The following is a 27772-nucleotide window of genomic DNA, read 5'->3' on the forward strand; positions in this document are numbered from 1 at the left end:
GGAACCATTCGAAAAGTTCTATACTTACGTAAGTACCGATGTATACTGGTGATACCGTTTATTTTTACAATTATCGACCTGCCGAGATCGCCTACTAACTATTAATACGCGTTCGCAAAAAGGTCGGCTGGGGAAGATGCGATTCCCCCGCGAATTAAATCGATGGGGCACTTATCAAGTAGATAGCCATGCTCGTGCCGCTTAGGCTTATAAGTTGCTCCTCCATTCGCGCTTTTACCTTCCGATCTTAGACATTGTATTTACAGAAATGATTTTTCGGTGCCAATCTTAGAGGAACATACATATTATTGAAATTAAATTTTAGGAGGTTGAAATAATTTCATAGAAAATTTTAATATTGCAGGAGGAATATTAAGATTTCATTCTACCACTTTTTATTTTCTCATTCCTTTTGTCAAACGATTCATTCAAGATCCAATTTCGTCTTTTTGGCAAGTTTCGAAATGTTTCATCTTTTTATTTTCTGCTAGGTCGAACATTTTTTAGAAATTCCAAGGAGTCCAATAATTATAATTGATTCCCTCTTTCATTACTTTCAATTAAAATTCTTTCGAATGCATTCATTTTTACTATAAATTCATAAAACAGTAAAAGATTAGAAAAATTTCAGAAGAATGTGATCTTGTATTTAATGCAACGAAGTTGTTGAGAGATGAGATGAAATCAATTTTTATTTTATTTTTGCTGCACACAATCCATGCAGAACATCTTTATTTTGCATAAAGATCCGCAGTCTACGTTACACACTAGCAATGAAAGTACTGGATGGACATTCAGAAGGATTGAATAACTTATAACAAACTGAATGAAGCGAATAAAATTCGTGAGAGGTAGAAGTTTCACAAATTAGTACAAATTCAGACTGCAGAAAAGCTGGAAGCCAGAAAGGGCACAAAGTCAAGGCCGCTTGCATTCGAGAACGAGAATAGTGTTCGATCGGATCAAAGGGAGCGTAAATTTAGATTTGTGCGATAGGCGTCGCATTAAGCTATTCCGTGCGGATTCCGATAAAAAAAGCTTCAGTGGAGCAATCAGGAAGAAAAACGTTCGAGCTCTCTGGTCAAGAGCGAAGAGGCTCGCATGATTCGGCGGTCATAGGCGTCTCTATGTATATCACCGGTATGCCACGTTTTTCAGAAGCATCGAACTCCTGAGTGATCGTACAACCAGACGCATTCCTCTCGTATCTTAATGTCATGCTGAATTTTTTAGCATAATCATTGACGGAGAAAAAGAAAACCGTCAGCAAGTGTATACGTGCACCGGTATCTTTAGATACACCTTTCATCGACTTTTAATTGGTTGTCGGTGTTGACAAATAAGACATTCGGGTTAATTAGAAGAAGGCTTGTAAAAAGGTGTCAGCTCTCCCAACATAGAATGTAGCACGAACTGTTGATACGTCGAACTCACGACCGCATTGTAGGAACAAAAAGATTAAGACATCTGATCGATCTATTGGAACGATCACTCAGGTATAAACTACCGTTTAGAAGTTACCGGACACTCGATTGTTCCGGGGAATATTAAAATTCTCTTACAGGTTTAACTTCTTTCCGCGTATCTTATTACCTGCGTTTATTTCTCCGTTAAACAATCAGACTCGGTATGTGTACTAACATAAAACACTAAACACGGTGTGTTTCATGAATGAAACATGTCTGCTGGTTAGTAATAAAACTGGTCTTGTTGCTGGGTCGTAATCAAACAATTACCAGTAGTCTTTCAACAATTAGAAATGTAATGTTCTCCAACGATTATGGAACAACCTCGAGTAATAAAACTTGTCGTGTCGCCGAGTCAGTGTTAGACAGTTTATCATTGATATTTAGAAAAATTTAATTATTAGACAAAAAGTTTGTGCATCAATTGCAAGACACAGGAGCTAAACATAAAATTATATTCTTCATTAATAATTTTAATGATGGTGAAAACAATATATTAACACTTTAAAAGTCATTTAATATTTTCACTGTTTTAAATTACGCTTGCTCACTTTTGTTGCAAATGCATAAATTCAGGAATCCAGTAATTATACTGTTTTCCAACTTTTATGTTAGAATCATGATATCAGTACAAGTACGTGTACTGTTATCAATATTTTTAAATAGTCAGGAGCTGTTATCCATAAAATCTCTCAAATTGGTTAAATAATAATTAGTAAAATTTTCTATCAGAATTGCAACAAACTGAAGTGAAATAAAAATTTATTTTCAAATTCTACTTATGTTTTTACTGTTCCAAATTACAGCTACACATTTTTGTCACGAATGCATGAACAGCTGCTGTCTAATAACAACAAATATGTCATTTGAATCAAAACTGTTTCATTCAAATGAACTAACAGGGAATTATAAATCGGTTGCAATAAAAATCGGTAAATCTAAATTCAAAGAAATGTTATCTACGAGATCATATCAATTTTTAGAGCCATGTCTAAAATAATTTCTGTCAATTCTTTAATTAGTGAGCACAATATCTACCTACTCTTACTTGAACTACACTTCAGCGGTAAGTCAAGTATGTAACAAGAACTGTGCAATAGTTTCATGAACAATGAACACTCAGTCACATGGTACCACCTGCGATTCGATTTCTATTCCCTGAAAGGAACTGAAACGGTTCTACAATTTCGAGTTTCCCAGAATATCGAATTATCCTACACTCAGTGTTCGTATCAACTTGTTGGACACACTCGATCTTACTGTGTACGAAAACAAGAAAGTAGTTAAATTTGTTTAATCGTTCACGGTCTGCACTGGTTTATTTGGTTTTTAAGTGATGCTACGGTGGCATGCTGCGTGTTACAGAAAACCGAGAGGCGAGTTCCTCTGTCGTACTAAACAGAGGTGTCGTGCCGAACTGACGGCTCCCGTCGGTGGAGGATCGACTTTATACAGCCTCGTGTGTCTCGCGCGCTCTATGAGCGGAGCATTAGGAGGCTCCAGCTTCGTCTGTCACCTGACAACGAGATCTTACCAATTTCTATCTTATCGTGGCTCCCACGTGTCCTTTACCTTTGGTATTACATGCACGGACCACCAAAAGTCTCTGTTCCACATTGCGTTCATTAAAAATAATTACTAAGCTGCAGATCTTTAAAATAAAAATTGTCCAAGTGATTGTAAGGAACAGTGAAAATGCATTTCTTCTTTTGAACGATTTTAATAAGTCGGAAATACAATAAGGAATTCTTTTAGAGAACCTACAATTTTGTGTTTCACCTATTCATTTTTGCCATAAACTTTTATACATTTTTATTCGACTCCTTTTCTTACTATCGGCTTGGGAAATTTTTAGAAGGCTTCAGCTTCTTCCGTCACCTGGCAACGCGATCTTTCGAATTTTTATCTTATCGCTCCTCTCTTGTGCCCTTTACCTTTTACATACCTAAAAAGCGTTTATTTTACATTACTTCGTAAAAATGACAAACGTGTATAAAATGCAACGAGATTTTCTCAAATGAAAATTTCTAATTGAAATTTAAGTCTCACCACAAACATAAAATAAAAATTATTCGACAATCGGCTGCTACGTTCAGGTTCCGTTTGTTTACTTGAAAAACAGAGAAATATTTATGGCAATCTAAATAATTCAGCTGAGAGCATGCTAACCAGCACAAAGGACAATCCATCAATTCTAAAAATGGACCTGCACGATTAACTTCGTCCGTTCGGTATTTTTTCCCGGGACAAAGAGTAAGAAATCAAAGAGTAAGACCAGCCTTTCTCCTTTCCATGTGTATTTTTTTCTCGATAATGGATGCTGAACGCCGGCGACAATTTGACGCAGGATCGAGGAGTAAAAGTAGCAGAGTATTAAGTGATCCTCATAATGGTTGTTTATCGCGAAAGGAGCTTACGCGGATGCACGGTCGCTCTAACAGGCTTGTTTGTACCGTCCGCTCGCGATTGCTTTTTTGTAAACTCGTGGAGCTAGGTGGTAACCGGAGGGTTAACTAATTTTAGGCTCATAATCCAGAACCCACTAAAACCGTGTGCATCACTGAAACCAAATATCGTAGACCCATGCCACCTCGAGCAATTCTCGAACGCAGAAGTATGCATTATCTGCTTATCCGCGTCTTTCGTCAGTGTGGACACGAACTTTTTGCTTGGACACTAATCATGGACGTCCAAACGTAGGTCCAAAATTTCATCATCATAATTTAACAATTATTGCTCATAATAATTTTCGTAATAATTTTGCTCTTAAATTTGCTCGTATTCACCTGTTTAGATTATCTTCTATCTTCTATCTTCTATCTTCTATCTTCTATCTTCTATCTTCTATCTTCTATCTTCTATCTTCTATCTTCTATCTTCTATCTTCTTCTTCTATCTTCTATCTTCTATCTTCTATCTTGTATCTTCTATCTTCTCCTTCCATATATGTCTTTATATTATATATAGTATATAAAATAGAAAAGTATGTGTGCGTATGTATGATCCCATCGATCTGATTCGGTAGGTCTGTCGCACGTGTTGTCTATCTGTCGGGGTTGAAGTTGTCGGGTGCTTGTAAATAATCGGCCGGTTCGGAGCTGATTCGTGCACGTTTTTTGTCTGCTATAACAACTTTTTCAGGAATACCGCCAGTGGTCGGGCGCAACCCGCCCGGAGGGCCTAGTTAAATATATTGCTATCTAATCAATTACTAAACATTTACGTACGAGGTATTATATCATTTTCATATCCATAAAATGAAAAGAATGATATATGTAGAATGGAATTGTTCTAGGTAGGAAGAAACCCTTAATTTTCGAGTTAAAATAATTTCGACTGCAAAGGGTTAATAACAAGTATCTATAATAAATAGACAGCGGATGTTTATGCGAAATAAAAATGTTCTCCCTGAATTGCAACAGACGAGAGTGATATATAAAAATTTATTTTCCTTTTTAATATACATAATACGTGGAACATAATATAAGAGTATGTATTTTTAAATTCTTCTAGTGTTTTCACTTTACCAAATTACACCTAGTCATTTTTGCTATAAATTCATAAAATCCGCTGTCTAATAATAGAGCTCGAGTATCTGCAGACATGGTGAAATTTTTCCGAAAATCTCGTTTTATTTTCTATGATTAATAGCGATCTTTTGTAGAGGCGGACATGCAAACGAGAAACTAGAGTTTAATTATTTCGATACATTGAACGTATGGTGCTAACTTCTATTCCGTGTCGTAATTTATTGCCAGCGCGCTATTTAAATTGGGGACCATAAATATGGTTGGATAATATCGAAAATTAATGTCACCGCCTAGTTCTAATGCCTGGTAGCATCGAACGAAACGCAGAAGCGACGATTCGACGATACAACGTGGTTAGTCTCCGCTACGAGAGGAAAAAGAGAACATACCGAGCAACCGGTCGCAAGAAAAGATCGCGACGATACGAAACGTGGATATAACGCGTAATCGTAGTTATAGACGCATCCTGAATAGCGTAAAATATTTACGTTAAACTCCGGTGTTGGGCAATCTTGCATATGGCACGACAGTACTTCGTTAAACTGTCCTGTTTCTTTTTTCCACACATTCTATTCGAGGTAGTTTGAATTTTATTGTTTCATAAAGTTTTAGTGCGACGTGCTCGTAGAATGTTAGTATGTGGAATATTGATATTTCCAAAATAAACAGTGATCATCGAGAAATTAAATATTCGATTCCAACTACCGACGTAGAGATCATCGAAATGAACAGTATTGTTTAATATAAATGGGAATACCAAATAAGAATTTAAGAATATTCAATTTCCTTGCAAATGGTGCATCCGAAATTTCATTTTGCATAAATGTTTACTGACTGGAAAGTGTTGAAACAATCGGTCAGAATTTATGAAGAATAAATCGACCAGGACAAAAATATCAAAAATGCGAGTTGTGTAAAATATTCTCAATGAAAATTGAATATACCGAGAGATATCGAATTGTTCTCATAATTCATATTGAATTGCTTAGCATGATTGGCCACCGATATCGCAATGATCAGCGAAACCGTGGAAACATCGAATTATCTTCGCGTGTGTTCCGAACATTATTAATGACAACAGTCATCGAAGCGACTACAATGCCTGCTACCCAATGATACTTTTCGCGGACATAGTGTCATGTACGTAACGCGATATTAATCTGAAATATGATGCTAATATTTCACACTACTTAGACTCACGTACGCACATTAAGATCGCACCACCTTCCATTATGATGCTACCGCCATTACGAAACCACAAGGGATATCGGACATTTTTCAGTCTCTGTTTTACATAAAATTCATGAACGTTATTTGTCCGGAATTTAGCGTAAACATATCTTCCACTTTAACCTAACAATATTCTCTCCACGTGGGGTCCAGTCCTCCAGTGTTCTGCTTCTGCGAGGTTACTTATTAGCTAATCCTGCTTGGGTACATCGAAATACATCATCCCGAGTGTTTGTAGTATACTTGAAGTGGCTGCAATTAATTTATAGTCCTTCTACAATGTTTCTGTTGACCGTTTTATGCGCTTTCGTAGTCTGGTAAATCGCGAAGAAATTCGCGCGGGACCGACGCGAGAAACGTGCAAGATAATGTAGAGGAAGATGGCTAAACAAAATAGTTTAATACACGTATTTCTATTAAACCCGTCTGCTTTGTCTGTTATATAAATTGTGTACTATAAAATGGGTACTGCTAAAATGCAATATAGAGTAAAAACGTTTAAAGAATGTATTGAAATCATTAACACAAAAGAATTAACGCAGAGGATTTCTGTATTACATAAAAATCCGCAGCCACAATAAAAGAACTCGCAGTCAGACTGTGAGTTACGATTGTTTGTCATCTTCCCAATAATTACGCAGACTCGAGGCAATGAATATTTTGTTATGGTTAAGCTGTTTATTATACCGCGCGGAAAACTAATTAAATAAAATCAATGCCGTAGAACCTGTCTACCGAGACTTCTCGCCACCACATCCTTCCACGCGCCGAAATAACCAATAATTACGTCGGAGAATCGGTAGCATTGATCCAATTACACCCTAATCCAGGGCAAAATTATGCGACATGGTTGAATAAATCTCTTTATTAGACATATCTGGTTCGACCAGCGCGCCACGAGGTAGCCAGTAATCAGGTATGTATCTCGACACACTGTCGATCTAATTCGCTCTGATTCGATCGAATTTGAGCCGCGAAATGTGCCGCGAACCAACATCGCCGGGGTTCGCCGGTGTTCTTGCGAAAACGGCCGGTCATTAGCGATTTCTTAGTGGCACCGATATCATTTTCCGCCGGGCAAATTATCGAGTGGCGCGCAGATAGAATTAGCCGCGTCGGTCTGGCTGATATCGGTAAATTGCTGCATTCCTATAAGACGTCCGGAGTGCATCTCTCTCTCGTTATATCATCATCGTTCATCAGCCTCTGGTCTACGCGGCGCGCTGTATAAATATATCGCGATTTGATCATCCTCTTGGTCGGTGGCGAACGCGCGAGCGCACTCACGTTCGTAAACCTCACGTCCGATTGGTCCAAACTCTCCCCTAGTGGTCCGGGTGGCCGATCTAGTTCGTTTAGTAAAAGATCACGTGCCTCATGTCGGTATTTAATGCATCCACATTGCTTTCTAAATCTTTAGAAGTGCCGAAAATGTCGATAATGGAATTTAATCAAAATTTTAATTAGAACAAGCATTTAAAAATGAAAATTTTGTGAATATGATTTACAATCGAGAAAATTCTCTTTTGTGAACTCTGCCGAACCTATTTAATATTCCTAAAAAGTTTTACTTTTTAAATGAAGAGCGTACAGTTCGTTATTTAACAAATAAGTAATCCTTAATAGACTAATGAAAGTCGTCGAAGTTATTAAATAGTTCCGCATTTTTACAAATTAGAATATTTTCAGCATACTTTTCCTTGCATGATGCCGCAAGAATCGTTTCCACCTTCGTTCCCCTTCAGGAATTATTATTGTTTAAAGCGTCATAGATACTTCAGTGGATATTAATGTTTATTGCTTTCTAAATGTCCATCACACCTTCGAACACGATTACATGAATAAGATTTAGTAAAATTCTTGTACAAGTTTGAAACGAAAGGATGATGCGAAATACTTCGAACGATAATTCACAGCATGGAAAACATTTTATTTTCACGGATACAAGGTGTCCCACAATAAACTCCGCAACATAATCACGATCACTATAGCAGATAAGCGAAAAATGTGAGCAGACTGTTTATGAAAATTGCAGATACTTATTCCGGATCGTTTCCACGCCCCGAAGCGATCAAATAAGTTTTTCTGAATCGGTGCCCGTAACGTTTCTGCATTACGTGCTTTCGCATCGGATGTTACTCCGAATGGACGATACAAGATTATACAATCTAGTTCCCGTGATATTTACACACTGTACACATTTTAAGTTTCGTACAATATTGCTGGGGTGTCGGGGAAATCCAGCTCCCATTTTCAGTGATCTGCATACAACTGATACATATGTATAATTTCAAAGGGCTGTAAAGATATTTTATAATACGGAATAAAGATAATTGAAAGGGACTAAAACGTCAGCATTAGGATGGCTCATTTTAGAGGATTTAAGGGGAACCAAAAAATTTGTATAACTCTTCATAAAAAGTCTTAATAAAACTTCTAAAAAAAAAAAGTACACATTTTTCGGTAATGTTTACTGATAGAATTAAATTTCAGAGAGAATTGAAAGGGATTAAAACATCTGCGTACACCTGATACACGCAATTCTGACGCACTGTACAATATTATCTAATATTCGGCAGAAAAAGCATGTCACCGGTCCACGTCACTATAAAATAAAGTGACACGTCAGATTGGAAATACCTTAGATGTTTAGGTCATCGCCTAATATTAAACGGTGTGCGAGCGATCGAGTGTTCGGCGGAGCAGATTTTAGCGATGAATTACGCCCGGTGATGTTATTAACGCGTATGAATTGCCCGTTTATTTGCACGCGTTAATAAATAACGCTCGGCGGATCATAGAAAAATTGGAGCGATCGTGGCGCTACGCCGCGTCAAGATATTCTGAAACGTTCTCCGATAAAAGTCGCCGGGCCGGCCGCACAAAGAATCTATTTATGCGACTCGCAAGGTGAATTGTGGCAATTAACTGCAGTCTCGGCTACTAGACGTGTGCAATGGCGGTAAATGTCTCGATCCTCGCGGCATCCCTGGCATTCAAACGTTGAAATCCCAACAGCGACCATAGATATGAACGTTTCGAAGCAACAATCTTTGCAAAGAAAAAACACACGCGCATAAACTCGCGCAAAAGTTTCAAGAACGACAGTCCTTCTCGACTTGCTGATTATAGACGAAGCTAACAGGTTCGTTCCATAAATGGCGTCGGCGGCGTAGCTAATCTATTTACTTATAGGCTGAAAAATTGTAATCCTTGATTAATGGGCGGCTCTCGGGGAATGTTTGTAAAAGTGATTCGAATAACCTCAGTCGAAGCGTTCCGCTCGTTAGCAGATTTTTCAGTTCGTAGGTTCGCGTACAAAACGTCGTTGGATGTGTATGCGATTAGCGCGTTTATTGGTCAATCGTTGTCGATTTTACGAGTGTGTCGCGACGCTTAATTAAAACTTTACTAGCGAAAGGAGCTCGGGCTGTTAGTATTTGCATGATCGGCGCCAAGTGAAATCTCGTATTCCGCTATCGGGATGCAATATTATTGATACTGAAATTCGCCTGGCCAGATACGCGCATGCTTTTTGTTTTTATTTGCGAGAGAATTCGACCGGCCCAATGTGGACCGGCGCCGTTTCTTCCTGTTCCATTCATTATTCACCATGTAAATCCGTCGATTGTTGTCGCCTCGACGGAACAATTGTGATGTAACGTTAATTATCCTGATGGATCGTGTCATCGAGTCAATGACACCCGGTGGAAGTGGCAGAAAGACAGGTAGTACTCGGTCCAAACAATTACCATGCGTTTATTGCGATGTGCACTCGTGATTACTCAACTGTTAAAACCCCAATGAAAGTCAGCCGAGGCTCATTAACGTTAATTCCCAAACTTTCCAAAGCAATATATTTCCCCGTAGTTTTTCTCCTCTCGCGACTACGCTTTCATAATGTAATTCATAATCTTTTAAAAGATAAATGCATGTAGGAGTTGCTGATAATAATCTTTCTCTTTTTCCACCTCTTATTCTTCTTATTTATCATTCATAATTACTCAATGTACTTCGTAATTGTATTTCAATCGTAGCAACGAATTACATTGTAATCCAATTGAACAAGAGACCAGAATTACAAATTACAGAATGAATGAAGCGACTGAATTTCGAATCACAAAATAAATGAATTACCTTGTAATTATAATTCGTGAGATAATTCAATTGTAATCAGAGTTGGACTACAACTCTGATTGTAATTCAACACAACTCTGCTCGTAGTAGGCTCCAGCATATTGGAGACTTAAGTCAGTACCAACGGTAATAAATTTTTTATAACGACCTGTACCAAACAGGTCCAAATAGGGTAAAGGATGTTTTATAGATCAATCGTTGATTTATAAAATGCCTCGAAACGGTCAGGTCCAATCGGAAATCTGAGCTGTTCTTGGCTTTTCATCAAAGTGAAGGAGATTGACCCATAACCCGGACCCAAGATTGCGTCACATCCTGAATCTTTATAGAAGCGGGCGTGCAGTCGATCTTAGGAAAAATTCCTGTAGGCGCTTTCACGTGGATGCTGCATTTTAGCGAGCACAAATACCTTGGTGAACCTCGAGCATGTGCCACTTTTGTGACGTCGACGCCGAGAGCGCCATTTAGCGTCGTTAATAGAGTTGCATCAGCGTCGAGTGCACGGTGATACATCGATAGGAGTGGTTCGGCAAATAGATCGGGGCTGAAGATACTATATGTTCGTTCGCGAACGAGCGAAAGAAAGACTGGGAGAGAAACGCGAACACACTCTCGGCTCCGATGTTTCTATACTCTGTCCAGTCGTACTTGAAGAGCAGGCTGGTCAGCATGAATATTTTTTTCAATTTCACGTAATTTTTATTGCAACTACTGGGATTAATGCACCGCTTCTCTCAAAATTTTAGTTTAACCCTCCGACGGCTGTAAGTGGCTATATTTTTACCCGGAACATCAAAATTAATGAAACTAAATGAATAGCTGTTGCTTAAAACAATAAAAAAGTTAGAAAAATATAGAAATATGGAGACATTATTTTCAAACAATTAAAATTATCTACATAAGAAATACATTTTTATTCAGCTTCATTTCTGAAAATTATGCAGAAGTATTCGCTGTCTACTAATGTGTCTACACGAAATATCATCAAAAGAAAATTTTTAAAAATATTATTTAAATATGTACTTGAATAGAGAAGTTGACTAACAAAATTTCTCAAAAGACGATATTTATAATTTTAATATTTCTAATAATGAGAATAAGCTATTCATTTGTGTCATAAATGCAGTGTATTCATCGTGATTGGCAGATGAGGAGAGAGAGCACGAATCGAGGGGAAAAAGTTACGTGACCGGGCCGTGGAAGGGTGGGGGGAGTGGCGTGGTAGAAGGGGAAGATAGAGCGGGGACACAAGATAATCTGGCCACTCTGGTTCTCATGGATCCATAATATGGATCAGTCTGTACATCCCTGAGTCGTCGGAGGAAAGCAGAGTTAGAAAATCCGGTAAATGGTTTATCAGTTAGTTCCGAGCGAGTTTGAGCACGCCTTTGCCGCGCCGCGAGGGAGAAAAAGGAACGTGGAACGCCGTATTAAGTAAAAACGAAAGCACGCGGTGAAAGCAAACTCATAGGACCACGTAAAGTACACAGTTGATAATTACAGCGGCCAGTTGTAAAATGCTGGTAGCGCAAGAATCAGATATCCCTGCGGTATCGAGTGAGATAAAAGGGGAGGTCATATATACGTGTCAAGTAATTTTCTTACAGTAATCTAGTCAAGATCGGCGATTGTTTGTTTATTAGCGACCGTGTGAGCCGTTCACTGTGTTGGTGTAATAATGTACTGACACACTCGGCCGAGAATAAAAAAAAGACAATTGTTCTTCACGTCGTCGGTAGGCGACTATGTATATTAGAGATCGATCACGTTTGTTATGCGGCTACCATATAATGCAATGTACGGTCGCTGTCAATGGTATGTTGGTGCGAAGCCAGGAATGCGAAGTGTGAAGTCAGAAAGTGTTAGGCTGAATTATGAACAAAGAATTATGAAACTTTGAATGGCTAGCTGTTTTGAAAACGGACAGGTTGAATTGTGGGACTTTAATTTGATGACGGTGCGTAATAGAAGTTGCGTGAGTATATTGATGATGAAAATAGACGTTTCATAGAAATTATTGTAGTTATTTAAGTGCTAAGTAGTTGTTTCTCCTAGAAACGATTAATATAAATATAATAAAGTAATAAAATTATATATAATAAAATAATAAAATATAATAAAATAGCATTAATACAGGTTGGTTTGCTGAACGGATAATTGAATTCGGCGATCATTTAAAACCAGAGAGCAAAAATAACAGTTATTCTAAAATTTTCTACGATAAAAATCATGAATAAAAAGTTGATTATTATTAAAATTTAAGATAATGTACACAAAATATAAAGAAAAAAATTAGGAGAACTAAATTATTAAAAAATATCGATTTTTATACTTTTTGGTTACAAATAACAATTATTAGTGTCCAAAAATTTGATTCTCCTCGATAACTGTTATCGAACTGTTATCTGATAACTGTTATGAGTGACCGAGATGAACTTCTCCCATCGATAACTGTTATGAGCGATCGAAATAAATTTCTCTCATTGATAACTGTTATAAGTGATCGAAATGAATTTTTCTCAACAATAACATTTACCAACAAGAAAAAGTATTTTCGGTTATTTATAATCGTTATTTACAACCAATTTGATTTTAGTTGATGAAATACTCGTTATTCTATGACTTTTTTTCTTTTTGATTATAACAGTTATGGTCCCTGTTTAAAACAATTGCAGTTGATTCACGTTACTGTCACTCACATGATCATTGTTTAAAAGTCAAATGTTTGAGCAATAGAAGACCGATTCTGCAGGCTCGATCATTAGGTCTAAGCTTCCACATTATGTTTTCCACTTTCGACCTCCATTCGTGACAACTATTTGTCTTCATTTATAGGACACTGCTCATTGATCATGGCAGAATAAGGCCTTAGTATGAATTCCGCCAACTCTGGTGCAAAAGTCACTGTAGATAGTACATTGATTAATCTCATCAGTGGCTGTAATTCTTGGGAAACCACCGTACGAGATATTATAAAAAGATTATAAAACATCTGGAATAAATTGCTACCATTTCTCCTAAGGATTTCGTAACTCATTCGCATCTCCTTCCTGACTTCTCCCGTATCCCCATTAATAGGTGACAAATCAATTTTTTGAATCTTCGAGTGATAAATAACATTATGCATTGTACAAATTTTTTCGGATAAATTTATGATAACAATAACATAAAAGATGGTACATTAAATGTTTCAATGGACGTTACAATCATAAAAATTATTTAATAAATTCTGCGATCTGAAAAATATTCAGTTTAAATAATTTTACATATTTTAACATTACTATTTAATTTAATTTCGATACTTCAGAAGCGACAGATGATGTCTTCATGATGTCTTCCCACTTGACGCGACGGAAGAAAGTAGTTCTTCCTCGATTAGCCATGTACGGAACAGTTGAAGCTTATTTTGAGAAATTACGCATCGTGATAATTTTAGTTGAACAACCTGATAACGTTAATGCGATACCGCGGCGTTGCTGCTTAGAGTGTCCTTTTCGCTGCGATCGTTTGAACGCGACTGCCACTAACCTGTTCTGAAATCGTTAGATTCAATCTAGACGCTACATCATTCCAGCAATGAAACGGAGGGTGCCGATTCCCCATGGAAACTTAACTACGTCCTACATGAAATAGCTGTGCACTCAATGTAACCTTTGATACGCTATCATTGGTCTGTGGAATTAATTGCGACAAAATTTCTTTCATTTCCGTTCCGTTGTCTTTCTCCATTACACACACCATTACTATACATTATACGTTAATTCAGATAGTCCTACCGGACTGTTAATTTTTTATTTCAATTATTCACAGTTGGACGTGGAAGCAAATTTTCGTAAGTTTATCGAGTTACTTTTATTCATTCATGTATTATTTTTACGTATTTATTTGTACATTAAGAAAATGTATCAGATCATTTTCTTCTTTGAACGTTCAGTTTCAACGCCAATGGACTCGCACACTCCATTAAAAACAAAATGAGTTAGATCTCAGTTAGAAAATGCTATCATCTTCACATTATATTCCACGTCGGTTGACAAATTATCTACGACCAGTTTCCCATTGGGAATATTTATTGTATAAGAACTGCAGGTTAAACATTCGAGCGATAGCAACGAAAAGAATCTTGCAGTGGGTACGTTCAATCTCTAGCCACGTAACTTATTTCAATTTTAATCTCTCTGTGTCGGTGCGTGCCGCCTTCTAATCTGACTTCAACTAATTCTCGATTCCGTATCTAATTCACCACTACACCGTCGGTAGCTTGTACATTAACGACACATGGTCTGCCGATTTTTCCCTACCCACAGGCTGATCATCGATCGACCGTGTCCATTTTCCGTAACTGTACTAATTTATTGCGCGATTCGATCTTATCGAGCCGCGAGTTTATGGCGCCGAGACACGGGTAACCGTCATGACGTTAATAGACATTAATCCGTCGCATACGGAGGAGAATCAATTCGCGTTCACTCGGTTCCCAGAGCTGGTGACAATTTCCCAGTCGATCGAATATACGATTTCCTCTCAAGTATCAAGACTTCGAGAATTCCGCGCTATCGATTGTCCCTTCGGCGTTGCGTTTTGCAAGAATCCGCAATCGTTGCTCGTTGTATCTAGGGGGGAAAGAGTTACATTCGCCAATACGTTCGACAATACGTTTATCAAGCTTACTGTTATTTATCGAATGAAACGCGGGAATATGCCACGTCGTCGATGAGAAAGCAATTTTTTTGTTGCAAAATTGTAGGGGTAGATAGTCTCCTGGCGATACATCATTGTACGATTAGAGTGGTATTGTATCCAGAAAACACTCGGGTTGCCGATTGTTTATGGATGTTCGTGGCCAAGCGCAAATGTCTTTCGATCGCGGTCTTTCGCAGTTAGTATATCTTCTTGACACAGGAAGGATAGTTTCCACGCTGGACGGATTTATGTATTGTTGGCTGTTGGGCAAGAGATGTGGTAACAATTAGAGAAAGGGGTGCCATAAATTATTCGAACGTTTAGCCTGAGAACTGTTTCATGCGTATCTGATCATCGTTTCATTTCTATCGTCTTGTTATAACAATTAATATCATTTTTGTTGTAGAAGACATTTTGACAACATCCCCAAACATGAGAGTGTCTACATATTTTTCTATGGTTGTGTAAATTGTGAAAATATTACTTTTATTATAGAAGAATTAATATCACATTTGTTATACATATGTACATACGTAGAAGACATTTCGGCAACATCTACAAACATGTAAATGTCTACATATATTTGTGTGTAAATTGTGAAAATATGACTTTTATTATACAAGAATTAATATCACTGTGGTCATAGAAGACATTTGGCAACATCCGCAAACATGCAAGATTGCATTGAAGTGAAAATTTGACGAAACAAATTTTTTTTAAATTTTAAATCATCGATGTACCATTTCGTGCGACCTGTTCCACTTTACGACCCAATAACTTCGTCGAAGGAGTTTCGCGCAATGGCAATCATTTTCAAATTCATCGTGAAGCGTAACGCTTGCGGTTCCACAAACCAAATCATGACCGCACAAACGCAACTACTAATTATCGCGTGACCGCGCGACCATTCTCATCAACGTCACCACACAAATGACTTTTCAACATTTGTATTGTGCTCGTCGAGTGCGCTACGGTTATTACCCGACGATTATTTCACTCGAGCATGAAGCATAAAATTCGTGGGTTAACCACCGCGTGTCTATTTTATTTGCCAACGTGATTGCCGAAGTATGTAACTTTTATGCATAGACATATAGAGATAGACTGCGCGGCCTGTACGAAGCGCTGAAGCCCACAATGGCGGCAAAAAACAAAAATAAAACATCAATAAATACATCAATTGGAAAGAGAGCGCTATGGACCCCGGCTAATGCTCTCTCTCTCACTCTTTGTACCGCGCGCCGCCATTGTGGGCTTCAACTCGCCCATAAGACGGCGCAGTCTATCTCTATATGTCTATGCTTTTATGTAACCCTAGTACACAACCGGCGACACCTTGAATGCAGCCTTGGGCGTTTGATCGTTTTACTTTGAACAAGCCGCGCGCTTATTCCGCAGACTTCACTGCTTCATATTTTATAGTCGCATTCGTCGTCTACTCAATATACGGATAAACTGAATTTACGGTAGTCGTAGAATAGACTATATGTGTCACGCTTCTTCCATCATTTCGGAAACTTTTCGACGTGAATCAAATGACCGGTCTTACATTTTTAATTTTATAATTATTAAAATTATCACGTTGCTTACATGGAAAATGATTCACGAAATTGCACGAAATCTAACTGTATAGAGCCTTGTCATTTTTATCAGCTAAAACATTTTAATCGCTTTCAGTGCTCGGTAGTTTTCGTGTTAACACTAAACCAGCGAGCCTTAAAAGTAACTGGTATATATATATATATATATATATATATATATATATATATATATAATATATTCCCTTATTAAAATGACAAGATTCATTTTATTTAGACTTTGTGCAGGTCCTGTTGTAATATACATATGCTCCACTAAAGATATCCATAGTCATTTCTTATGAAATTATTTTTATCATATCAATAATAGTAAAATAAAAAATCTGGAACCGGTCATTTTGACCGGTGATGATAGGTTTAGTGTTAAAATGGCGCGACGCCTCTTTCGGTAATTACATTATTTTGCAGTCGGAGCCATTTTAACTTGAAAATTAAACATTTCCTCCGACCTAGAATAATTCCATTGAATAAGAAATTGATATAATACCTCATGCAATACTTAAATAAGTAGTAATTGATTAAATAGCTGATTAATCCGTCTTTAGTAAGTTCTATGGTAAGTTCATTTCAGTACACCTCAGATTTGCTTTTATAAGATTAATCATTAATAAGATTAAAAAAAAATGTAGAAGACCAAAGAAAGTTTATATTTTTTGTAAGGTAGTAAATATATTGTGGTAAGTTAGAAAATGACACCGAGATGATAAATAAAATTTCTTCGAATCGACAAAAATCGTTTTGGGAAACATGTTTTTATTGCAAATTGAGGCTGTGGGCAAAATTTTACCTCAATCCGATTTGACCGATTTTCGCGGTTGCAACCCCGTGTAGTTCACTAGCTGATCGTTCGACTTCGATAGAGTCCGCTGTCGTACGAAAGCATTTTCTACAGAGTCGATAATTCAGAACCGTAAATGCATTGCAGAAATGCAGAACAGAAAAATGCATTGCATCTTAGAACCCCAAAACGCGTAGACGAAGAAACCCCTATGCTGTAATGTCTGTACTGTGATAAAATGTTCAGTCTGTCTGTATTTTTTATTTTATAACTACAGCTAGTAACGTAGGAACCTAATGTGAGCAAAGTTTAATCGAAACTGAATGTATTTAATGTGTTATAACTAATTAATTTCTGTGCAGATTAAAGAAATAATTTACAAGTATGAAAGGTATAAAAGAATAAAGATTTTTGTAAAATAATTGAAACAGCACGAACGGTACGAACATGCAATACCTAATATCGGTGAGGAAGGAGTGCGTTTCGAACATGATCAAAAATTAAATTAGAAATTCCTTGTTAAAAAATATCTTTGAGAAACATGCTTCGCAGTTTATCTGTGGTTAAATACTGCAATCAAAAAGTATGCACGACTTGTTTTGCTTTTAACATGATAACGTTATTTATATTTTCTTATTAGGGAGAACATAAAAATTTCATTTTTCGTTTGTCAATGGTATTGAAATTACGTATCTTTTTTTGCAACCAAAATCCGGTCTCACAGGAAAATGACAAATCGATATTTTCACATGTTACATTTTTTCGGATAGGGATCGTACTTCACGATGAACGAAATGTGTTTTCAAGACGTATATGATAAATCAAAAACTTCGTTATTGCGTGACACGGTCCAAGAATATCGTTAAATGCATTCTGTCACCGTTGGCAGATGAAAAGAGGGGTTGCAAGATTAAGAGTATATCCGAAAAAACAACCAGTTCAATGGGCAATTGTATAGGTGCATCCGAGCCTGTTCCAGCGGTCATTAATGTCAATACTGAACCTTTAAAAAACCGCTATTTTCCGGTCGTTTTTCTCCTTGGAGGACCAGGCGCCGGAAAAAGTTATCAAATTTCTTAATTATACACTTTGCATTCTTTGATATCAGTGCTTAACCCAGTAACAAAACAGCAGACCTTTATGCAAAATTAAAATTGTTCACTTGTAACATAATTATCTTCAAATTTAGGATTGCACGAAATAAAAGTGGTACTTACTAATTTTTTCGAATGTCGAGAACATGTAAATCAAATCTGACCTATGTTATATCCTATGTTCACGAAATTTTAATCATTATTCTTATATTTTCTAATCTTCCAAATTTAAGTGGGGCCACAATTTTTAAATAGCTATCAAGCTGGAAGCTTGTATTCTTTAATTACCACATTTTGTGGAAGATAAGTAAGTGTCCGGAGATTTATGGACGGGAGTGAGCATCGGTCCAAATAAAATTTGAATGGATTAACCATGTTTTCCAAGATTCGCCGATATCTGTTTTTATTTCCATGACTCGTGGATGATTGTTACAGGAACGCTGATCGAGAAAGTGGCGCAGAAGTATGATTTCCTCCACCTCGTGACCGCGGATCTGATCCGACAAGAAATAACGACGCGAACGGAGAGAGCTTTCACATTAGCGCGATTGATGTCGCAAGGCCAACTGGTACCGACCGATGTACTGATCGAATTAATCGCTACTAAAATTATGGACAACCTGTACAAGAAGAAGGGTGTGATCATAAGCGGTTTCCCAAGGCGGAAGGAACAGTGCATAACATTCGACAAAACCGTGAAGCCTCCCGATGTCGTTTTGTATCTGAACGTAAGGAATTCCGTGTTGAGCGATCGAATAATGGGCAGAGCGGCTACTACCACTGAAAGAGCGGTCACGAATTATGATTTCGTTAAGAAGCAGATCACAGAATTCCATAAAAAAAACCGAACGGTTGTTAAACACTATAAAGATCGTTTGATAAAAATCGACGGTGAAGCCGACTTGGTTAACGTCATGGAGGACGTGTGCAAAGCTATCGATAACTACCTTCGGACTGCAACCGCGAGTTCTTAAACAGAAGACTTTTATTGTTTAAGTAGAACTGAAGTACACTCTTAGTTTCTAGAAAATATTATGTAACATTTATTGCTTCTACTGTTGTAGATTTTAATGGCTAGTTGTTTATAGGATGCCTATGTATGGACGGCTTTTAATTTAAGGGAACAAAAGCATTTGTTATATACGTATTGTACTAGATTCATAAAGATGAATGAGCTTTGCCAATCAGCACAGTATATGTCACGCTCCTTGGATTGTGCGATTTAACATTCTTGTATGATACAGTGTAATTACACAGTGTAATATTCTGTGGACGATTGACTCGATGAGTATGTTACACTGATCAATTAAATTTTGTGAGATGTACTTCACATATGTGTACAGTCGGTCACGAAAATATTGGGACACAATATATTATTTTGGATTTTGAGCTGTGTATTTCGAATGGATATGCGATTATGTACAAAACTGAGTTGGATTATGTTGAAGTACAGTATAAACTATGTATTACTTGAAAAACGGCTTGTCTCTTATTAATAATTCCGTTGGTATAAAAGATAAATCTTGGGACACTTTATTTACTTAATATTTTGCTGAGTAGAGTAATTATTTCTTGCACACAATCCTTGCTACATTTGCACTGTTCTTCTTCTATCCTGTTCTCTAATTCTTCTCTGTTACGTATTGGCGTTTTATGAACTCTACGGTCCAAATCATCCCTATAATTCTCAATTGTATTTAAGTCAGGGGATCGGGCAGGGGACCGCAATACTTTTGCACAATTGTGTAGTAGAAATTCCTGCATAATTCGGACCTTATGCTTTGGGTCATTGTCTTGATAAAATTTAACCCGTTGCTGTCATTATCTAATCCAATCAATTACTGAACATTTGAGTATTGTATGAGGTATTATGTCAATCTCATATCCATCAAAAGAAAGAAATCATATACAGTGGAATTATTCTAAGTCGAAAGAAATATTTCATTTTCGAGTTAAAATAGCTCCGAGTGCAAAGGGTTAAACTCGAAACAAAAATTATTGATTAAAATAACTAATACTGAAATTATTGGGTTGGCAAGAAAGTAATTTGGGTATATTAAGGTGAAATAGAAAACCCAGTTTGTTTAGTCAAGCAATGAACTTTACTATATTTTATATTTTACATTTTCTTCGATGATCTTTTACCATCTTTCTGATAGCTTCACAATTCGCGCTCATGAAACTTCTGGTTCTAACGATATTTTAACCTAAACTGGTATTTTACAGATTTTCTCCCGTGAAAAGCAGTATGATTTCTGTTAGTATAACCCATACAAGTGTATGATCGCTAAGCAAACAGCTCGGTACAGCAGGTAAACTGACTGTCGTCTACACATTTTTCCCGCGTACGCAGGAATAGTGTTTTTGATGGGCGGGTTATTCATTCCACGTCTGTGTGCCTTCATTTATACCGCGACGTACGTCAGTATTTATTCATCTCCTCTATGTTGTTTCCGCTCGTTTTAATCAGTAGATGGATGGTTGCATCCATTTATGAGAACACATCTACATGCGCACACGTAAGATCGTCGTTTTCGTATCTACATAGAAACTTCACTCCCTTCCCGACACACGTACATCGTTTCGCCGGCGTTTCTATACGACTCGCTTGGCAGATATATATTCATAAACATACATGTACCTTCCATAGTAGTCATCTGCACGTGAGTCCTCCTCCGCGTCTCGGTGGATGACTGATAGACCGTGTTCACCGATGGTCCTGGCATGGATGGACGGTTGCTCGATAAAACCCGGCGCCAGGTTTCTCGAAAAATCTGAATTCCTTTCTGCATTCTTTTCTTCCGGAATCTGCTTTAAGCTTGAACAAAAATTCATTGTTAAGCTTACACAAATAGTTCGAAAAGAAATGACACCCTTAGTCACATCGGGTTGCATTCTATTCATACGCCAAAAAAAATATGACAATATTTCAAAATTCTTCGAATGTCTTCAAAATATTATCATTAGAAAGCGGATCTTTGTGCACAATAAAAATGGCTTGCGTCGATTACAAGATAGCCTCTTACTTTCTTCATGTTTGAATTCGTTCAATCTCTCCACTATTTTAGATAGCACCAATTTATTTTAGTCGTAAGCAGAATTCGATGCGTTTGTGACAGAAATGAGCAGGTGCAATTTAGAACAGTAATGACAGAAGAATTTAAAAATACTGTTTCATTATTTTCATTCTCATAATTTCCTAAAAAAGAAGAAAATTTATATCTATTGTATGGTTACATTTTCTCCAATAACTTTACGAATGAACGAAACCAAAAAAGAATCTCTGTTCAGAATCTTCATCACGAGTCTGACACGATATTGCAGGACAAGGGGTTAAGAAAGAAAATAGACGTCCAAGAAAATAAAGCTCCAGTTTGTCGCAATGCAGGTAGAAAATGTTTATTTTGCATAGAGATCCGCAGTCTAGTCGGAACAATTTTGATACGTCATGTTTTCAAACCTTTCTCTGATATGAAAAACATCCCTCTCTTCGATCGCCACTTGTGCATCCGCCCCTGGCAGCCAACACCGTCGATGGTACGCTCGTCGGATTTCTATGTGTTGGTGGCGACCTATCGAAGTGTGTTGGGGTGGGTGGACGGGTGGTTGGCTGCGTTTATGAGGGTGCGGGCCCGAAATTGAAAAGCACCCCAGCGAGAGCTAGCGAGGGTGGTCGTGCAGCAGTCATTGACAAGCGAAAGACCGTATCAGAGGGTAATCCTATTGGTGGACGGCAGCGTCGCGATGTCTCGACGTCATTGGTCCGCCATGGAGGTTCGGGGCGTGGCTTCTAGCTGCTCGTTGGCTGGTGGGGGCTAGGATGCCTGTCTGCATCCCTGGCAACGATTACCGGAAAACCACAGGGTCGTTCGGCGACAGGAATCCAGTATGGCGGACCTGGCAATCCCTCCGGCTGAATTTACCACTACCCCGTCGCCTGCCACCCCCGCAGCTATTACCTAGGCCACTGCAACTTCACCGCTAAACCTCGCTGCCAGTGGATTTCGCTCGATTTGTCCAGGGGAACACTTCAGGAATCGAAAGTTCGATCGAACGATTAATTGCTCCGTTAACTAGTCTTTTCAAATCCTGACTCTTTGACGGCGTACACAAGACGACGCCTCTGTGCACCGTATGTCAGATCCTGATCAAACGTCTGCAACTGGTTCTATCGAAAACAATTCACTCGAACTATATTCTACTCTGTTATACTCTATGTCAACATATCTTCTATTCATTTCTATTCATTGTATAAACATAGACAAATATGAAATTGGAGACGCCTCTGTAAAATAATACTCTACGTGCTGTATGTATATCTTTTTCCGAGAATTCGAATCGACGGAACGTAACGTCCCCGATTCGTTAATCCTAGCCCAGCGATAAATTAAAGCTGTTGGAGTGCTCGAAAAGCATTTCTTGGATAGAACGTGGCCCCGTTGTGTCGCGGGTGCATCTGATTCCAGCATCCCCGAGCATTTCCAGCTCGGATTCTCGTGGTAGGGGGTTGAAACGGGGAAAGAAACGCATCGGTAGCCGGGGGTGGCAAGAGGAAAAGAGAAGGAGAGCGAGTTTCACTACCACGTAACCAACGATCAACAATTGCACGACGTTCAGTGGGCGAAGGTAGGCGTCGTCTCGTGACGATGCCGCGAGAGGGTGGGGGGTTGAAGCGTCGTCGACCAGGCGTCAGCCGGTACGGAGGGGTGCGCGCAGGCGCCGGGACGCGCGTCGTCGGCGAAGCGCCGCATCAAACGTGCCGGCTATAGGTTAAATCCTCCCGCTCGTCGTTTTTGTTGTTTTTCCGGCGTTGCCTCCTGATCCCGCCTTCAAAAGTGCCAACGGACCAATCGGTGGCTGGTTGCTCGCGGGACGCTCGGCGTCGAGACACCACTGCAACCACCAACGGCGCCGACCTCCGGTGACACGGGACGATCGCGTCGGAGCTAATGTCGATCTCTCGCCGAGATACCGACTCCGAGACGTCATCCATCGTTGTTGGCCTCCCTGACGCGAACGCAGCTCTTCGGAGGCTCCGGGTTTCGTGGACAGTCTCCGTGAAGCTAGCCGACGGTGAATCCAGTGGACGTTTCCGTCACCACGTCGTAGACTACCGTGAAAACTGAAGAACAAACCAGCGAACAGACCTAAGTGTTTAGAACCTTGAGACAGCTCAGTGATTCCGACCTTTACGAACCCCGTGGTGTGCGCGAGTGATACGCAAGTGAGCTTTCCGGAGCTTTGCAACCAGGTGAGACCTCCACAGTGATTTATCCATGCGAATCGTTTAGATTAGAGTAAGAACTATCAATGGAAACCGTAGTTTATACTCTGGAAGCTTTGTTAGCCTCTTGCTAGTTGGTTGTGTACCGTTAAAGTCCCAGTTCTTGTGAGTACGGTACGTATAGTGAACGGAGATGAATTCTTTTGATGATGTAAGTTGTAGAGTCGAAATGGTAATTGTTTATTGATGAGCAGTAACGATTGTGGGTAAAACATGTTACAGTACATTGATCCCATAACAGGGAATGCGTACTGACACACCATGAACGGAGCAACGTCGATCACCACTTCCGAGGAACACCAACATCAGCACCAACAATCGCAGAATGACGCGCCGTCAGAACATCCCAGAAGCCCTAAAAGCCCTATGAGCATCCGTCACGGTAAGATAGAGTTCATAATTGGTTATCTTTGCGTTTGGAATTTAATTGGTGTTCGTAGAAACTGTAGGGATACGACACTCGGTGCAATGATGAGTAATTTTGATTGTGTACATCGTGAAATAAAATACAGAATGTAACAATTGTGACAGCAAACTTTTACGTTGAAAGAATTTCACTAAAGAACTCCATTTTAGCAGACAGAATTTAGACAAATCCACTTCCGTCGCGTTTCTACGTCGGCCGCAGTTCTAGGCCGCAAAGTAGAAAAGGTGGGCACTGCACAGCCAACGAAATTATACTATTAGAGTAATCGGATATAAGTTAAGGAAATTAGAGGTGCATTCGTGGGAATGAAATGAAGATTAAAAATGTTGGTTCACTTTGTACTAAACATTCTCATCTGTACACTTTTCGTTGTGTCAATAGAATAAAAGAGTAAAATAGTCATAAATCAAATTGGATAACCTTATCCAATCAAATGAACATAGAAAATGGTGACATAATTGATAGATGTTCAAAAATGTTGTGTTTAAAGTGATGTTTTTAATGAATTAGTGTGGACAATATTACAGCGGAGATCTTATAGATCGTATGTATTATAAAATTAGATCTTTGGCGAATTGTACTATGCATTCCAAAAACACTAAAGTAACTGATAGACCCCCCCCCCGCAGATATAAAACTAACTAGACATGAAACTGATTATCTAAATTGATATCTGAATTATTCTCCATCATTTGGATACGTGTTTCAACACACACACAGTTCAATCTACATCCATGTATGATTCAATCTAGCACTGTAGTCATAGGTAACAGAACGCAAATGTTATGAAACGTTTTGATCAAGCAATACTATTAGAGCCTACAGATTTATTATACACCACTTTTGGGTACAAAACCGATCTTGAAGGTCTTCAGTTTTCGTCATGGTGAAATCGTATAACCCTTAGCACTCGGAGCTACTTCAACTCGAAAATTAAACATTTCTTCCGACCTAGAATATTTCCATTCTCAATGATTCGTTAAATTTGGTGGATACATAAATAATGGTACAGCAATTTTTAGTGGCGCCTCAAAGTCACCACTCAAGTGCTAAGGGTTAAAATTATTTTATTGAAGTGTTGAACTAGACAAACATCGAATTACACCGCTTTTACTTGAAATGGTTCATGTACCGAGGCGTTACTGTGATTAAAGCTTAGGGGATGCACAAAACACTAGCATTAAGAGAACACTTTAGAAAACTACCCGGAACAGATGAGCAAGAATCAGGTCGATATGAGACGCAATCCCAGACAGGATCGGAGTCACCGTATCTCCCTAATGCGGTAACAATTAGTCGACGGTGGGCGGGGAGCGTGAGGAGGTAGGGTGACCAAACTGGTCGCTGGTAGTTACGAAATCCCTTTTTTTCGCTCTTTCCAAGCTGCATCCCCTATGCCGGTACGTCATTCCGTGCAACCCCACTATAGTTCCTCGATGATCCCATAATACGGGGGCGCAGGTGGCGCCTCGCCATCCGCCAGCATTGATATGCTAATGAAATTTGACGCCCCTGCTTTCGCGCCCGTTATTTATACACACGCACGCACTACACGAATACGTGCATACATGTGTGTGTGCACGTGAATCCCGTCGACCGGTCACCATACGACCGTGCAATTTTTCTCTTCTCGTTTAACCCCTGGCAGTCGCGGCATTTCGCGAGCTTCCGCCGAGATTTGATTACTCTAATGGCGTAACGTTGTCGCGTACGTGGCCCGGCGCCGTCGTCGCCGCGACCATAAACTTCGGTGAATTTATGGTCGACCGTATCGAGCGAACCCCGCGCTTTTTCCGAACCACCCTGTCGAATTTTATTAACAAAGTCGAGCAGTCGCGTCTTTGGAAATTCTCAGCTGACGTTCAATTTCATGCGTTTCGCGCAAATGACCGTTTCCATGAGATTCACAAAAAATTTCACATTCATAATAAAATTTCATTAATCGAGACTAATAAAATTCTAAATTAAAATGTTACATAACGTACAAATATTTTTTAATTCATTGAAATGTGTAATCCTTTAAATGTCTCGGAACAAGAAATATATGACTTTCATAATTTTACGCACATATTACGAAGCGGATCTTTATGCAATATAAAAACTTCGTGCGCGTAACATTCTGTTCATGTTTTGGTATCCTCGATGCAAATGCCATTTTTATTCGTGACAGCGCGTCGACGCCATCTTGGAGAATTGATTTCACATGTCGCAATTTGTGTCTCTCCGTACCCGTTCACTGGGATTAGGGTGTTAACGAGATCGAAAGACCGACAAGCTTAGGACGTTACGTGAGTTGCATTAATAAGATCGCCTCTAGTTCATCCCCCTACGACTGTAACGACGAAACGATGCGATTGAAGTCTCTCCAACGCGTCTGGATGATACGTGGATCAGTCAGTTTTCAACGTGCTTCACAGGCTCGATCGTTTATTATGATTGGAGATACTCATCTCTTGATTCGATACGATCAGGACATCTAAATTTCAAATTAAGCAAGATTAGACCATATGTACCGTATCGGTAAAACTTTTATGGAAAACAAAAATTGTTTGTATTAATTACAAGGTACAGGAGCTACGTAGCCATTTTTATTTTCTATTCATTTCGCAAATAATACAACAGCAGTTTTATATTCTCTAAATGATCTACTCATTTTTGTTATAAATGCTCAATACTTGTCACTATAATGGACTGAATCAACACAATCTTTTGCAAAACTATTTTTTTTTTTAGAAAATGAAGCTTCAGATTAAATAATTCGATATCGTTTACAATTTTCACAATTTACACAAATGTACATTCTCACAAACGTACAATTTCACAAATGTATTACAATTTCACAAATGTACATTCTCATAAATGTACAATGTCACAAATGTACATTCTCATAAATGTACAATGTCACAAATGTACATTCTCATAAATGTACAATTTCACAAATGTACAATCTCACAAATGTACAATTTCAAAAATGTACATTCTCATAAATGTACAATTTCACAAATGTTTGTACAATTTCACAAATGTACAATTTCACAAAAATACATTCTCACAAATGTTTGTACAATTTCACAAATGTACATTCTCACAAATGTAGATTTTCATTAATGTACATTATCACGAATGTACATTTCTAGAAATGATTGAACAGATTGTACTGTTTCGTCACGTTTAGTCGGTTCATAATTGAATGAAATCCGCAGACCGGCAATTTCTTTTGAGGGGATGTTTGGGGCCGGATCAGTTCGAAATAAGTCCGTAGACTTGGACACAGTTAAATTATTTTGCAGTGGGTTACAAGCAGGACCCTAACCCTGCATCGACCTGTTGTCGATTCGTATGGTAATTCGAGCGGATCCTATCTGACCCCGTGGCATTAACGAGACCGGAACGAGTTTTCGATCGGGTACGAGGCAGTCGACAAATACGATTCCAGGGAGATCTCGCGGCTCGTCGGGGTTGGCAGCGTGACTAATAAACCCGAGTGGAGAAGCGAAATCACATTTCGTTGATCACGCAGATGTTCGCCGGTTTCCGATCTCTTT

At 38.6% G+C, this 27772-nt stretch overlaps 3 protein-coding genes across 14 annotated transcripts in view; 2 read left to right on the plus strand and 1 right to left on the minus strand.

Moving 5' to 3' along the window:
- LOC143208627 (ADAMTS-like protein 4) overlaps positions 1–2877 on the minus strand; it is a 34247-nt gene extending 31370 nt beyond the window's left edge. For 3 of the 8 annotated variants that reach the window (XM_076423186.1, XM_076423189.1, XM_076423188.1), the window contains exon 1: positions 2509–2877. The gene's annotated coding sequence lies outside the window, so the exon portion shown is untranslated. The other 5 variants (XM_076423193.1, XM_076423191.1, XM_076423187.1 and 2 more) reach the window with 5 other exon arrangements.
- Positions 2878–18364: 15487 nt separating this feature from the next.
- On the plus strand, positions 18365–19490 carry LOC143208540 (adenylate kinase isoenzyme 1). Its single transcript, XM_076422997.1, has 2 exons — positions 18365–18485; positions 18952–19490. The coding sequence occupies exons 1-2, from the start codon at positions 18365–18367 to the stop codon at positions 19488–19490; spliced, it is 660 nt and encodes a 219-aa protein (XP_076279112.1).
- A 3582-nt stretch (positions 19491–23072) lies between these two features.
- The window catches only part of LOC143208649 (photoreceptor-specific nuclear receptor), a 28451-nt gene continuing 23751 nt past the window's right edge, over positions 23073–27772 (plus strand). The window contains exons 1-2 of one of the 5 annotated variants that reach the window (XM_076423235.1): positions 23073–23767; positions 24023–24182. In XM_076423235.1, coding sequence (XP_076279350.1) covers positions 24062–24182 — 121 coding nt within the window. In that variant the 5' untranslated portion in view covers positions 23073–23767; positions 24023–24061. The other 4 variants (XM_076423236.1, XM_076423240.1, XM_076423239.1 and 1 more) reach the window with 4 other exon arrangements.

This window comes from Lasioglossum baleicum, chromosome 5, assembly GCF_051020765.1.
Source record: "Lasioglossum baleicum chromosome 5, iyLasBale1, whole genome shotgun sequence".
NCBI lineage: Eukaryota > Metazoa > Arthropoda > Insecta > Hymenoptera > Halictidae > Lasioglossum > Lasioglossum baleicum.

Excerpts from the sequence above, each read along its gene's own strand:
- LOC143208540 (XM_076422997.1), top strand. The coding sequence starts at position 18,365 with ATGGGCAATTGTATAGGTGCATCCGAGCCTGTTCCAGCGGTCATTAAT. Across the intron at positions 18,486-18,951 it reads AGGACCAGGCGCCGGAAAAA|GAACGCTGATCGAGAAAGTG; the intron begins GTTATCAAATTT and ends TGATTGTTACAG.